Consider the following 12,444-nt stretch of genomic DNA (forward strand, 5'->3'; position numbering starts at 1 on the left):
GAAAATAGTGATATGAGATAAAAGAAAATAAGTAAAAGAACAGGCAGATCAAGTCGAGGAAATATATGATGAAAAGCAGAGCGGGAGAGCGGGGGAGAGAAATGGCAAGGACAGGCAACAGGGTGAAATAAAGGGTAGATAGAGAGAAGACAGAATAAGGCAAAGAGGGAATGGAAATAAAGAAAAAAGATAAATGAAAACAGTTAGAGGGTTGTTTAAATGAGCAGGGTGAGTAAGAGGTGAAGACAGAGATATGAGGCAGATATGAATAAGTGAAGGATAGAGTAAAGAGAGAAAGTCAGATGTGAAGACACAGGGAGAATATGGGCAGACACACAGATTTGAAGATTTGGGGGCATTGAAAGGACATGGGGTGGGAGAGTGAGTGATGCAGAGGGAGAAGAGGTGGAGTGAGAAAGAAACAGAGAGGGGAGACAAAACAGAATAGTTATATTTTGTGAGAGGGCATGTTTCATGTGTCATTTCCAACTGACAAGCTGATTAATAAACTACTGGTCCATCTATCTGTTTGACCAATCAGAAATCTCATTGCTTGAGTCTGTCATCTAAGCCTGGACCCCCAAAGCTTCCAAACCATTGCAGTCTGGCCTACTAGCCCACTGCCCACTCTGCAGCCACCAGTGCCCCCTACCAACCCCTCCACTCCACCCCACCCTGCCCTGCTAAAGCCAGCCCATAATAGCTGCTCTAATTAGAGCCCCATCCGCAGGGGGAAGAGCGGTGTTGCCATGGAGACCGGTAGAGGTGATGGCGGTGGTTTGGAGTTGGGGATGAGGAGAGGGTGGTGTTGGTGGTGGGGGGGTTACAGCTGAGACATCTGGGGGATTTAATCTGGGCCTCATTAAAATTCATCTAATTAAATCAGAGACATGACGAGCACACATTCATACAAGCACATACCTACACCCACACGCAGTGAATGCACATACACACACGCATGTGCACGCATGTGCGTGTGCACTGTGCGAACACTACGAAGACCACCTAGCACCACAAATTTCACACATCTGCTAATGTCAAGCCGAAACACACACAACCCACACTCACACTCGACAACTTCCTAAAACAAACATGTCATGCTATTGCTGCAGAGGGCAGAGCGAAATAACATACAAGGTGACATGTAGAATACATACAGCATACAACACACACGCACTGTGTCATTCAAGCACATACATGCATGTGCATGGCATGCGCACAAGCAAATCTTATACAATAGCACTCCTGCTCTATGTAATTGCTGAGTGGTTGAGAGAGCACACTAGGCCACTCCGCCCCTTAATCAGGGGTTATTAGAGGCAATGCATACAGCTTTCTTCTTTCCTCTCCCTCTGTTTCACTCACACCCTCCTGCTCCAAACCAGCTTTACTCTCCATCCCTCTTACAATCCCTCTCTTCTACATTCATAATATTTTTCATTGCGTTTTCAAAGTTATGAGCCAGTAAGACACAACTAGACTCATATAAATCACAATTCTGTATTATTACTTACAGTATATCGACCTCATTGGGAAAACCCCAGACAAACATTTACACTATATAACACAAGATTATGTGTGCTATGTATGTTTTTAGAGACATCTATGTGACAGTTCATGGTGGGAAAATAACAACCTGTGAGACTGACTGACTGTCAAAATGCTAAGACCTGTAACTGACCTTTGACAGTGACATAAACTGTTTGTGTGATGAACAGCTGCGGTTGGATGAGTACGCTGCAGACATAGGCCCCCTCATCCATCCCTTTCTGAACATCGCTGAGCTTCAGAGTCCCATTCTCATACACCACCTGGATAGACATCAGCAGTGTTACATTCAGAGATGCCAAATGTGAATTTAAATGAGATGATGCTAAGATCAAAACATGGCAGGCACCCATGGAAATAGAAATCCCCCTGATTTGCTTTTGTTCATTTATATCCGTTTGGGAGGTTCAATCCAGTAAAAATCCTTTCAGCAAAACTGATAAATCAAATCAAAGCAAAACGTAGAGGAGATAACACAATATCACTGGCTCAAGGGGACTATTGACCTTAGCATCATTGGTCATTACCACCATTTATCTGACAGTGAAACTCTTTTTTCAGTCAAATGCTTGCTAAAGCTTTAGTTACAAAGACACAGGAGCACAGATTTTTCAGCTTGTTTCATGTTAATGTCTCACATTTTGAAATGTTTTAAGCGTTACTAAGTCAAATGTCAAATTTTGCATCCCTATAAAAGGCACAGCCTGTGATACAATTTACAATATTTGTAAATAAAGCTGTAAAATCATTTGAAAAACACTAAAATTTATGTTATTTACATGGACAAAGAATTTCCTCATCAGCCTTTAAACAACAATGTATGCACAAGATGTACAGTATGTTCAAAATAGATACTAAGTATCAACATATATTCATGTATATTTATGTTGCACTGTACTTCATGGAAAATAAGTTCTGATATACTGTATTGATCTGAATATGAGACAACCCTAATTACAAGATGATCCCCCCTTTTCCAACAACTGTTTTTGGAAAAAGTTTGCCTGAGATACTATTAATACAAAGAGAAGAGAGTCCTCTTGTGAAAGTGAAATATGGTATTTATATTATCTTCGAGCAGAAATTAAGCAAACTCCACCTGGCGATGGTTGTCAGGCAGCAGGAGTCCCTCCTTGTACCAGTTGATTGAATAATAAGGGTACCCAATCACACGGCAGTTTATGAAAGTGTTTCTTCCTGCCACTGCAGTGATGTTCTTCATCGGCCGAATCCTTGGTGGACCTGATGGAGAGAGAGGAAGAGAAAGAGGGACGGAGAGAGAAATGGGCAGAGGGAGCATGAGGGACAGAAAGAAGAGATGGGTTGACCAGAGGAAGAAAAGAGGGAAAGAGTAGGAAGAAAAGAAGATCATTAGTTCATGGTGCCAGAAACAGGTCATGGAATTTTAGGTTTAAAGGGAAGGGGTGATAGGGAAGGGAGTTGAGGAGAAGGGAAGGGACAGAAGAGGAAAAAAGCATGTAGAGGTGTAGGGAGAGAAAGAAGGTAGAATGTCCTGCCTCAATGTTAAAAAGCAGCTTTATTTCTGGAGTATATAATATAAAATAGAAGTCTTTACAGGACTGTTTTTCCCCACACAGATGCACCATTCCACTCCTGATCTGTTTACCCCATCCCTAACACATGTACAGTACCAGCCACATGTTTGGAAACACTTTCTCATTCAAGTGAATGGGAAGGTGTGTCCAAACTTTTGACTGGTCTTATGGTCTTTATCTCTACAAAAATGCAGTTACTCAGCTGATTATTAAGCTGCTTTTTTAGATGAAGAGAAGAAGAAAGGAACAAAAATAAGCCCTATTAAATTACTTCAAAATTTTAAAAGTTTCAGTTTAAAAAACAAAAAGACAAATGCAACAATACAGGAATGCCAGACTTCAGAGCAGCAGTGATGGTGTTACTGTTTACAGGTCAGATTGGATAAGAAATAGCAATTTCGTCTAGTGTTACTGACATTTAAACAAAATTTATGTAACTGACTGCACGGCTAGTCTAAAAACACAGAGAGGGAAAGTGAGTGGGCGAAAGAGACAAGACGAACTAAACTGACAATAAACTTTATTTTGTACTTTATTTATTTAGGGGCTTTCTGTTTACAGGAAGGCAGTGCATTTATTTGCATGGGTAAGTCCAATAACAACAGTCTCATATTTTTATATATGAATTTTTATTTCTGCTGACCAACCACTTCCACCTCCATTAGGGTAAATGTGTCCTGCCGCCAGCAACATTAGTTTTTGGTAATAATCCTGTCCTCTGATTCAAAAGTCATCAGCTTTAACAACCTAATCATTAAATGTTTGTGTTTATACTGTATATCTGCTACATGTATGCACTTTTAATTCACTCTGGGGCTTGGACAGAGTGTAAATTCCATGGCTGCATAGTGTAAAAAATGTATTGTCTTCTTTGTGTTATATGTGCTCTGACAGGGACAAAATCAATGTGAATAATATTCTAAAAAAATACAGAAATATAGCAAAAATAAAGCTTGACTTCTTCAATATGTTGGTCATGTGCCATTGCCAAAAGACAATGGACAGAGACTGGAGGCTGTGGGCACGCAGGCAGACAGACAGTCAGACGGACAGAAAATGTGTTTAGCATTAATGGAGGACACTGGCAGCTATCACTCAATCATCCGTCACTTCTTCTCTGACCTTCTCACCATTGTTCATCTTGTATCTTTGTTTTTGTCTTTCCTTCCAGCCCTCCTACCCCCACTTCTCTCTCTCTCTCTCTCCCTCTCTTTCTCTCTCCTCCCTCTCTCAGCGTGTGCTGAGCTTTGAAGTCACAGCTCTGACGAGTCAAAGATGTATTATTCAGTAGCACCGTTTCACAGACACAGACACACAGACACAGACACACACATACACACACACACACACACACACACACACACACAAAAACAGATAGAGTATATACACGTGCATGTGTGTTCAACTATGTCTGTGTGGCTGCTGGCCCCCTAAATGAATGGGATAAGTTGAGTGTATCCCATTTCAGTGAGTGGATAAGCATACTAGCGTGTTTCTGCTTTTTCATGTGTGGCTATGCATATATGTGTGAATGTGTGTGTGTACACGTGTGTATTTTTTGTCAGGTTGTGTTACAATGGGCCTCATTCTCACTCCAGTGATCATTCTGGCATGTCTCCTTAAAGCAGACTCACATGTCACAACTACACATCTCACCAAAGGACAGAGAAAAGAGAGAGAGAGAGAAGGGAAGAGAGAGACATGGAGACAGCGATACAGCCCTGTCCATCGGTGTCACTCCTCATCCTTGTCGTCTCAGACAACAGTGACATCACCAGTCCTGTCACCAGATTTCACCATCACTCCTCCGACAGACACTGGCACTCCTCCACTCCTCTCCTCTCCATTCCTCTTCTCTCATTTCATCTGTACTCTCTTTCCTACATCTACGGCCATCTGTTTCTTTTTCTTCTAAAGTTTCCTCCTCCGTTTGTCTCACATTCCCTTGATCTCACTTCCTCTCCCTCAGCCATGCTTTCTCTCCATATGTTAAGCCACTATCACTCTATCTTAAAATATTGCCTGCCTGCATACATGTCTATCTGTGTATGTTTGCGTGTGTTTATAAAGGTACTGTAGGTATGAGGATGAGCGGGTGTATTTGTTTTCTTTGTGTGATCACATGTATGTGTGTGTTCACACAGCAACACTACAGTAACTGAGACAACAGGACAGTAAGCTTGAAAAGACAGATTGAAAGAAAGAAAGATCAACCAAATAAGACAAAACACTGACTGCTGCAGATAATTAAAATGTATGTGTAAAGATTGATGGACAGAACAAATAAAAATAAAATAAGAGAAAAACTAAAAATATACATATGAGAAACACATACAGAGATAGAGGTAGAGATATAGAAGGGTACAGGATAGGATATGGGTCAGGGTAGGGGTAGGGGTCAGGCTATGAGAAGCCTCTGTATGACTGATATTGAAAAGTAGACAGGCACCTCTTACGTTTATGCGCGCTTGGTACTCGGCACTACCAGCCGAGTTTCGTGCGGCGCACCGATACACTCCTCCATCGCGAATCTGTGGGCTGCTGACGTTGACATGGCTCACTGTGCTGCCATCGGAGAGTGTGTACTGGCTGGCTCGGACACGCGACAGGTCCCTGGCTACCGGCTCATCATCCAGGGTCCAGGTGATGGTCGGAGGAGGTGCTCCTTTGGCGGCGCACATCAGGGAAAATGGTTCACCTGGGACCACCACCCTCTCACTGAAGGAGGCAACGATACGGGGTGTACCATCTGAGAGAGAATATCAAGAGGAAAGAAACAAGGTGTGAATTTGAAAACAAATAGTAATGACTGACTGTAATGCCTCACACTGGATTCAAACCAGTATTATGTGAGTGAGAACCTTATTTGACAAGAGACTATATCAGTAATTTCCTTTACTTCAAGGCATAGGATGGAAAAGTAACACTCCATATCAGTAATAAGAGGGAAGCTGCATGAAGCCCAGCACAATATTTCTGTGTGGAAGAATGCATTTGTACATAAATCAAACATATGATAATTGATGTTAACACCTTTGTTGTTGATATTAACTGATTTGCTTCTGTTTCTTCTCATTTCAAAGTTGTGCGTATGTGTTTTCATATGTGTGCATGAGTGCATATACTATGTATGTGTGGGAAATCAAAATAGATTGGAAATCCTTGAAGAGATGAAACTAGATGGAACAATTCAGGTCAGTTTTATGTCAATTAACTTGATATTTCTCCATTAACAACCTTTCCAAAACATTTTGTGAACATTTTTTGCAAACAGATATCCTGATAACAGACAAATGCACAGATGAAATTGAGGCCCTGTCTAACGGCTCCTTTGCAGGTATGTGATGAAAATGTGCCGTAAACCATGGACAATTTTATTGTTTCTACAAGCACATAAATCCAATCATTCTTACTCTAACAGCAGTATAACAACCTGAACCGTTCTCTTTACCTACATGCATTCATGATCTTCATGATTCACGAAGTTCTGTCCTCACCTTCCAGCAGTATGATGGAGAAGTCCTGGGCAGTCTGTCCCTTGCGTGTGGCAAAGCACTGATAAGCTCCAGAGTGTCTCTTTTGGGCAGCAGAAATGAACAATGTCTCATTGTGAGCCCCCTGGATGGAGAAGTGCTGGTCAGGCAGGACAGGTTCTGTGTTACGGTACCAAGACACAATAAAATGGGGGGAACCCTGGACGGCACAAGACAGGATGACTGTACTGCTGATCCCCGTCTTCAGGTTCTTGGGGGACAATGTGACTCGCAATGGCTCTAAAGATAGAAGAAACAAGAAGAGAGAACATTTTGTTGAAAGTTATTCACAACTTTTCATTTACAGCTTGCTATGTAAATATTGGAGGTACAGTATCTGTAGTATCTTATTTGCATTGCTAAATGAAAGCAATTTGAGCTGAGCTACACTATGCTGGCCAGGCAATGCAAATCATGTTTTGGTGTGGTGGAATTGTGTATTTGTAATTTGTGTGTCAAGATTTCTGCCATTGCCCTTGTGTATGTAAGTGTGTGTGTGCTCTAAGCAGCGAGGAAAACCGAGACAGAAAGACAGAAAGGGGAGAAAATGTCAGTGAGCAATAAAGCAGCTGGTGTTAAGTGCTGGAGGCTGCTGATTGTGTGTGTGCATGTGTGTGTGTGTGTGTGTGTGTGTGTGTGAGTGTGTGTGTGTGTGTGTGTGTGTGTGTGTGTGTGTGTGTGTGTAAGACTCTCTTCATGGACTATAAGTGCATTTCCATGCCCTGTCATAGGAGGTTTGTGGGTTGTGCAGTGATGTGCCCTGTGGCCAGTCTGCCCAGTGTCCACTAACTTCACCCTTTTTCCTTCCACCCTCCATTTCCATCTCCTCTCCTCCACTGCCCTCCTCTTTCTCTCTACAAGTGTGCCATCTCTTTCATTCATGCACACGACATTATGAAATACTCTTTCCTCCCTCTCTTACGTCTTCGGTAAACAGAGCAACAGGCCTGCGCCACCGCTGTTCTGCTATGTCACTGTAGCGACGCCTCAGTGGGGTTTGAGAGCATAGCGGGGGGGAACAAGCCGTCCTCACAGATCAAGCTCATGCTTGGCCCAGACGAGAGTGGGTTAGGGGGGGGGCGTGTATGCGACACGGGGGCCAGAGCAAAGCCAACAGAGCTTGAATAATGTCTCCATTCCTCCTGTCCATGACCTGACATCACATTCATTACTTCTGTCCATCTCATTCTTTCACTCCATCTATACTGCTGTCAGTGTCGAACCGTGGAAGTCAAGAGAGGTAGAAAAAGTAGTGTGCCAAGAGGGGTGGACTTTTTTGATATTGTATTACTGTACTGAGTTTTTTTTCTACCTCTCCACTCTCTCCTCTGGTTACCCACCTATGACATTGAGGTGACCTGTCACCTCTTTGGAGCCAAAGCTGTTGGTGACCTCACAGATGTAGTTGCCACTGTCGTCGAGCCTCAGGTCAGAAATGGTGAGGCCGGTGATGCGCCGTGTCCAGCGGGAGTCTGCCGGTATTGGCCGTCCATCCTTTAGCCATCGGATGGTGGGGTTGGGATATCCGGATGCGATGCAGGGTAGCTCCACACTGTGACCCACCTGCACCTCACCGGACTGGAAACTGTCCAGCACTGACGGGGTGGACTCCGTAGGGTCTGCGGGTGAAGCAGGTCATAGAAAATATTTATTGATTCAGTTTCTTTGGCTGATTTTAGACAAAACTAAAGCTTAAAACTATTTAAGTCCATTACAGAAAATGTACTATATCATGATTTTATTTTTATTTAGTAATTCTGTATACAACTAAAGGTTGAAGTGGTAACTTGTTGCCTACCCATAACAGAGAGCCTGGCTCCATTGCTCTGGCGAGTCTCTCCACTGTACTTGTGCTTTGTGATGCAGCGGTAGGTGGACAGAGCATCTTCCTTCTGCACTTCTGAGATATACAGAGCGCCAAATGAGGTCAGGAAGAAACGGTTACCTGTGGAGAACAGCAGAGAGGGAGCAGGTAGAACAAGAGAAAAGGAAATGTTAGTCAATGTATTTGGGTAACAAATGCACCCTTTCAACAAAAGCTTATCATTTGCATGTAAGGTACTGCGTCTACACAAATATATTTGCACTGGGCTGGGTTCTTGTCTGTTTGAGAGCGTCAATTTTGTGCACTGAAAATCTAAGGTTATCTAATCACATTTTCTAGCTAATAATCATATTTGGAAGATTGTTATTTTGAAACCATTGATTTAATTTTATTTTTTTCATGACATTAAGTACTGTCCACATGGGGCTTTGTTTACATTCTCACCTTTTCTTTGGCTAAACAGCATTACATCGATTCTTTATGTTTAAAAACTGTAAAAACTTTTGATATTTTCCAGTGTAAAAAATACAGAAAAAAATTACCTGAACACAGAATGTCTTATGTGCAACTTCTGAAAGAGTAGCTATAATAGTTGACGTTAAATGTATTTTCAAGTTTTATTCACTGTTCTAAATGTTGTGAGACACATTTCTAATCAATCTTGATCCTTGAGATCTTCTGTATTCACTCTATTCATTATTTTTCTTCAATATATGTTTGCGATTACTGGAAAAAAAGCAAAGCATCCAAAGGAAATTGAAAAAAGCAAGTGAAGTTAAGTTTGTGTAAGATATGTGCTGCTTCTTAAGTATTATAGATGGCAACCTCTCCATAATAAGACCCTCTTGACAAAACTTAAGCACATTTTATGGAGAAAAAACTGATTTCAAAAAGAAAAAAGCAAGACTAGAATGTACATCAAAAGGCCCAACCACAGTACTTAGGTGAACACATGGGAGCTTTTAACATACCCTGTCCAATCTATCCAGCAAGATATACACAATAGAGAGAGACAGATAAGAAGAAAAAGAAAGAAAGAAGAGAGAGGGGAGTTATTGTAGGTGTTAATAATTGATGTGTCTGTGTGTGTTATGGTAACAACAGATTAGCGTCATTTTCATTTCACATCAGTGACTACTTGGTCTGCCTCTGATTTATCTACATGTCAATAGAGGGAGTATGTGAATGTGTGTGTATGTGAGAGAGAAGAAGAGAAAGAGAGAGCAATGGAGGGAAAAGAGACAAGGAGAGTGTATTTCAGTGTTTGATTCTTTACGCTTCTCTGAGTCTTTTTGTATTCTCTTTCCCCAAAGGGTTATTTTAGACAGTGCGCACTTCAGAGTTTGTAGTAGATTGCAGATTGTTTGGTTATGCGAATAGTATTGCAGTGTGTATGTGTGTGTGTGTGTGTACATGTATATGTGAACATGCTGGCTGTTTTTTGTTGTACATGATGTTTCAATGTCTCTTTGCAATGTTGACAAGAAAAGGGCTTGAGTAAAACACAGGTGCACTGAATAGTTGCAGTACTGGAAATATGTACCGCACAGAAAAACACCCTCACTCACATACACACACAGCTCCAATCAATAGGTCATCACCTAACAGAAGAGCAAATTTATTCCGAAACACTTAGGGTGCTAGCTGTTACATGTGTTTAACTGTTGATGAAAAGAGGCTGCTGTAGTGTGAAAACCAGAGTACTTCAACTTCAGTTTTGGATGCTTTTCATTTTGTTCTTAGTCACGTCTTGTTCCTACTTTTTTTTTACTGAGAAAGTGTATTTTCACAGTTTGAAATATGCATCTGCATTTAGACATGTAAAAATGTCAACACATGATTTCCTGTGTGTGTGAGTATCAATGAACATATGTAGATCTGAATTTGTAGGTAAGTATCAATAACCAAGCTAGTGTGTGTGTGTGTGTGTGTGTGTGTGTGTGTGTGTGTGTGTGTGTGTGTGTGTCTCCTGCTACAATGTGAGCAACGACAATCGATGCATTTTATGGCTGCACAGCTCTATCCAAAGGAGATTTATTAAAACAGAGAGGACTGGCCTGGCTCCCTGCCACACACACACACATACACACACACACCTACATACAGAAACACACCTTCTATCACTCCAACAAGACTGAGATGTGAAGGAGACTGAAGGCTTTACTTCTTGCCGACAGGTTTTCACTGACTAAATAAAAAGTGCATTATTCCACATCCAGGCTTTTCATTAGGCGTTCATTTCACTCATTATTGATTAATGTGTTCATTCATTCATTTTCCAGATTAATCAATTAGTCTATAAAAAGTCAAAATTGTAAAAAACAAAACAAAACCAAAAAAACAATGATACAATGATATAAAAGAGGAAGAAGCAGCATTACATTTTCACTTTTGAGTAGCTGGAACTTGTAGATATTTTGATATAATTGCCTTAAATGCTTAAACAATAATCTAAATAGTTGATTCATTTTCTGTTGATCAATTAATCAGTCAATCGAAAAATTATTTCAGGACATATAGTGCTGCTGACCAGCTTTTAGAGCTTTAGAGTCTACAGCATCTATAGCATTTTGTGTCAGTTGTCAGATCAGTGTCTGACTGATATGTTCACATAGTATGTCTGCATTTTGGTGTGTGTGTGTGTGTATCTCTGGGTTTCGAGATTTCCAAATATTTTTCCACACACATTTGAGTGTCAGCTTGTGCATCTGCATGCATATGTGAAAGTTCACACACACATGTTTTCATGTGAGTCAGACTGTTGTGCTGAGTGCTAAGCGACGTAAGCTGTAATTTCCAAAGCCTGCCCTTTTGTTCCAACCTGGGTATTAAGCCTTACAGGATAATATGCACTTGGTGAGTAGAACCCTGTATAACACACTGCTACACCCTGTCACAACATGCCTGGAGAGAGAAAGACAGACCAGAGGGGGGTGGAGCGGGAAGAGGGTGGGGTGTAGAGTAAGAAATTCAGACATGGTTAAGAATGGAGAGAAAGAAAGTAGTGCAGGGGACATTCATGAGAAGGAGCTTGTCACTGCTGGTTGTAGAGGAAACTTACTCTCATTCATTCCTCATTCATTCATTCCTCACTATTTTTCTCTTTTACTCTCACATTTTGTATTTTTCTCCCTCTTGTTTCAGAGGGCTGCAACTGTTCTCCATCAATTAATCTGCAGATGTTTTTTTGTAAATAATGTACTTACATGGCTTGTTTTGCATCTTTCAAAGCATGATGGGAAGTGTAGTAACAAAATCAAAACATATGTAGCTGTAACTACAAGGAGTCAATTAAATGACAATGAAGATGTCGATGAAGATTTTTTTTTGTCATTTGACGCTATCAATTAATTTTTTCACAGAACTAAGGCATAGGTTGCACTATCAACATGGTTCCTATGAAATGATATTTTCTTTTATGTATTCATTTACATATATTTACTCTGTGACGAAAACCCATCTAGGCAAAATATTTACTCATGAAAACTTTATTTTTGTAAGACAAATACATATAGTACCAGTCACCTGTCAAATGATGGCATAAAACAACAATATATGGCACGTCAAACTATAATTAATTTTTCTGGTCGACTAATCAATTAACCATTTCAGCACTAGAGTGCTAAACCAGATTAGATGTCCTGAAATACTCATCAATATAATCCCTCTATTCTGTCCTCAGCTTTCTACTACCCCTCATTTCCTCTCTCCTCTTCTTCACCCTGGCTCTTTCTACTTGATATTTAATTTCTAGTCACTGCCTGCTCTCCTGCTGTCTATGGAGATGTGACACACCTGAAACAGCAGAGAAGGTGCCGGCAGCGATAGACAGAGGCAGTGGAGGAGAGGAAGGGGCTGACACTACAGGGAAGAGGACGGCAGATGGAGATTGATGGAGGGAGAGATAGGGAGATAAAGAGAAACATGCCGTTGGGAGTGACAGAGGAGGGAGTGAGAGTGAGTGAGAGGGATGGGGGGCCTG

At 41.2% G+C, this 12,444-nt stretch overlaps 1 protein-coding gene across 3 annotated transcripts in view; it reads right to left on the reverse strand.

Moving 5' to 3' along the window:
- The window catches only part of LOC122984372 (Down syndrome cell adhesion molecule-like protein 1 homolog), a 98,971-nt gene that overhangs the window by 32,010 nt on the left and 54,517 nt on the right, over positions 1-12,444 (reverse strand). For 2 of the 3 annotated variants that reach the window (XM_044354768.1, XM_044354767.1), the window contains exons 4-9: positions 8,436-8,582; positions 7,978-8,256; positions 6,602-6,877; positions 5,554-5,853; positions 2,648-2,790; positions 1,682-1,811 (exon numbers count right to left, since the gene is read on the reverse strand). In XM_044354768.1, coding sequence (XP_044210703.1) covers positions 1,682-1,811; positions 2,648-2,790; positions 5,554-5,853; positions 6,602-6,877; positions 7,978-8,256; positions 8,436-8,582 — 1,275 coding nt within the window. Of the gene's footprint in view, positions 1-1,681; positions 1,812-2,647; positions 2,791-5,553; positions 5,854-6,601; positions 6,878-7,977; positions 8,257-8,435; positions 8,583-12,444 lie in introns of those variants that run through there. The other variant, XM_044354769.1, reaches the window with a different exon arrangement.

The sequence above is a fragment of the Thunnus albacares genome, chromosome 6 (assembly GCF_914725855.1).
Source record: "Thunnus albacares chromosome 6, fThuAlb1.1, whole genome shotgun sequence".
In the NCBI taxonomy this organism is placed as follows: domain Eukaryota; kingdom Metazoa; phylum Chordata; class Actinopteri; order Scombriformes; family Scombridae; genus Thunnus; species Thunnus albacares.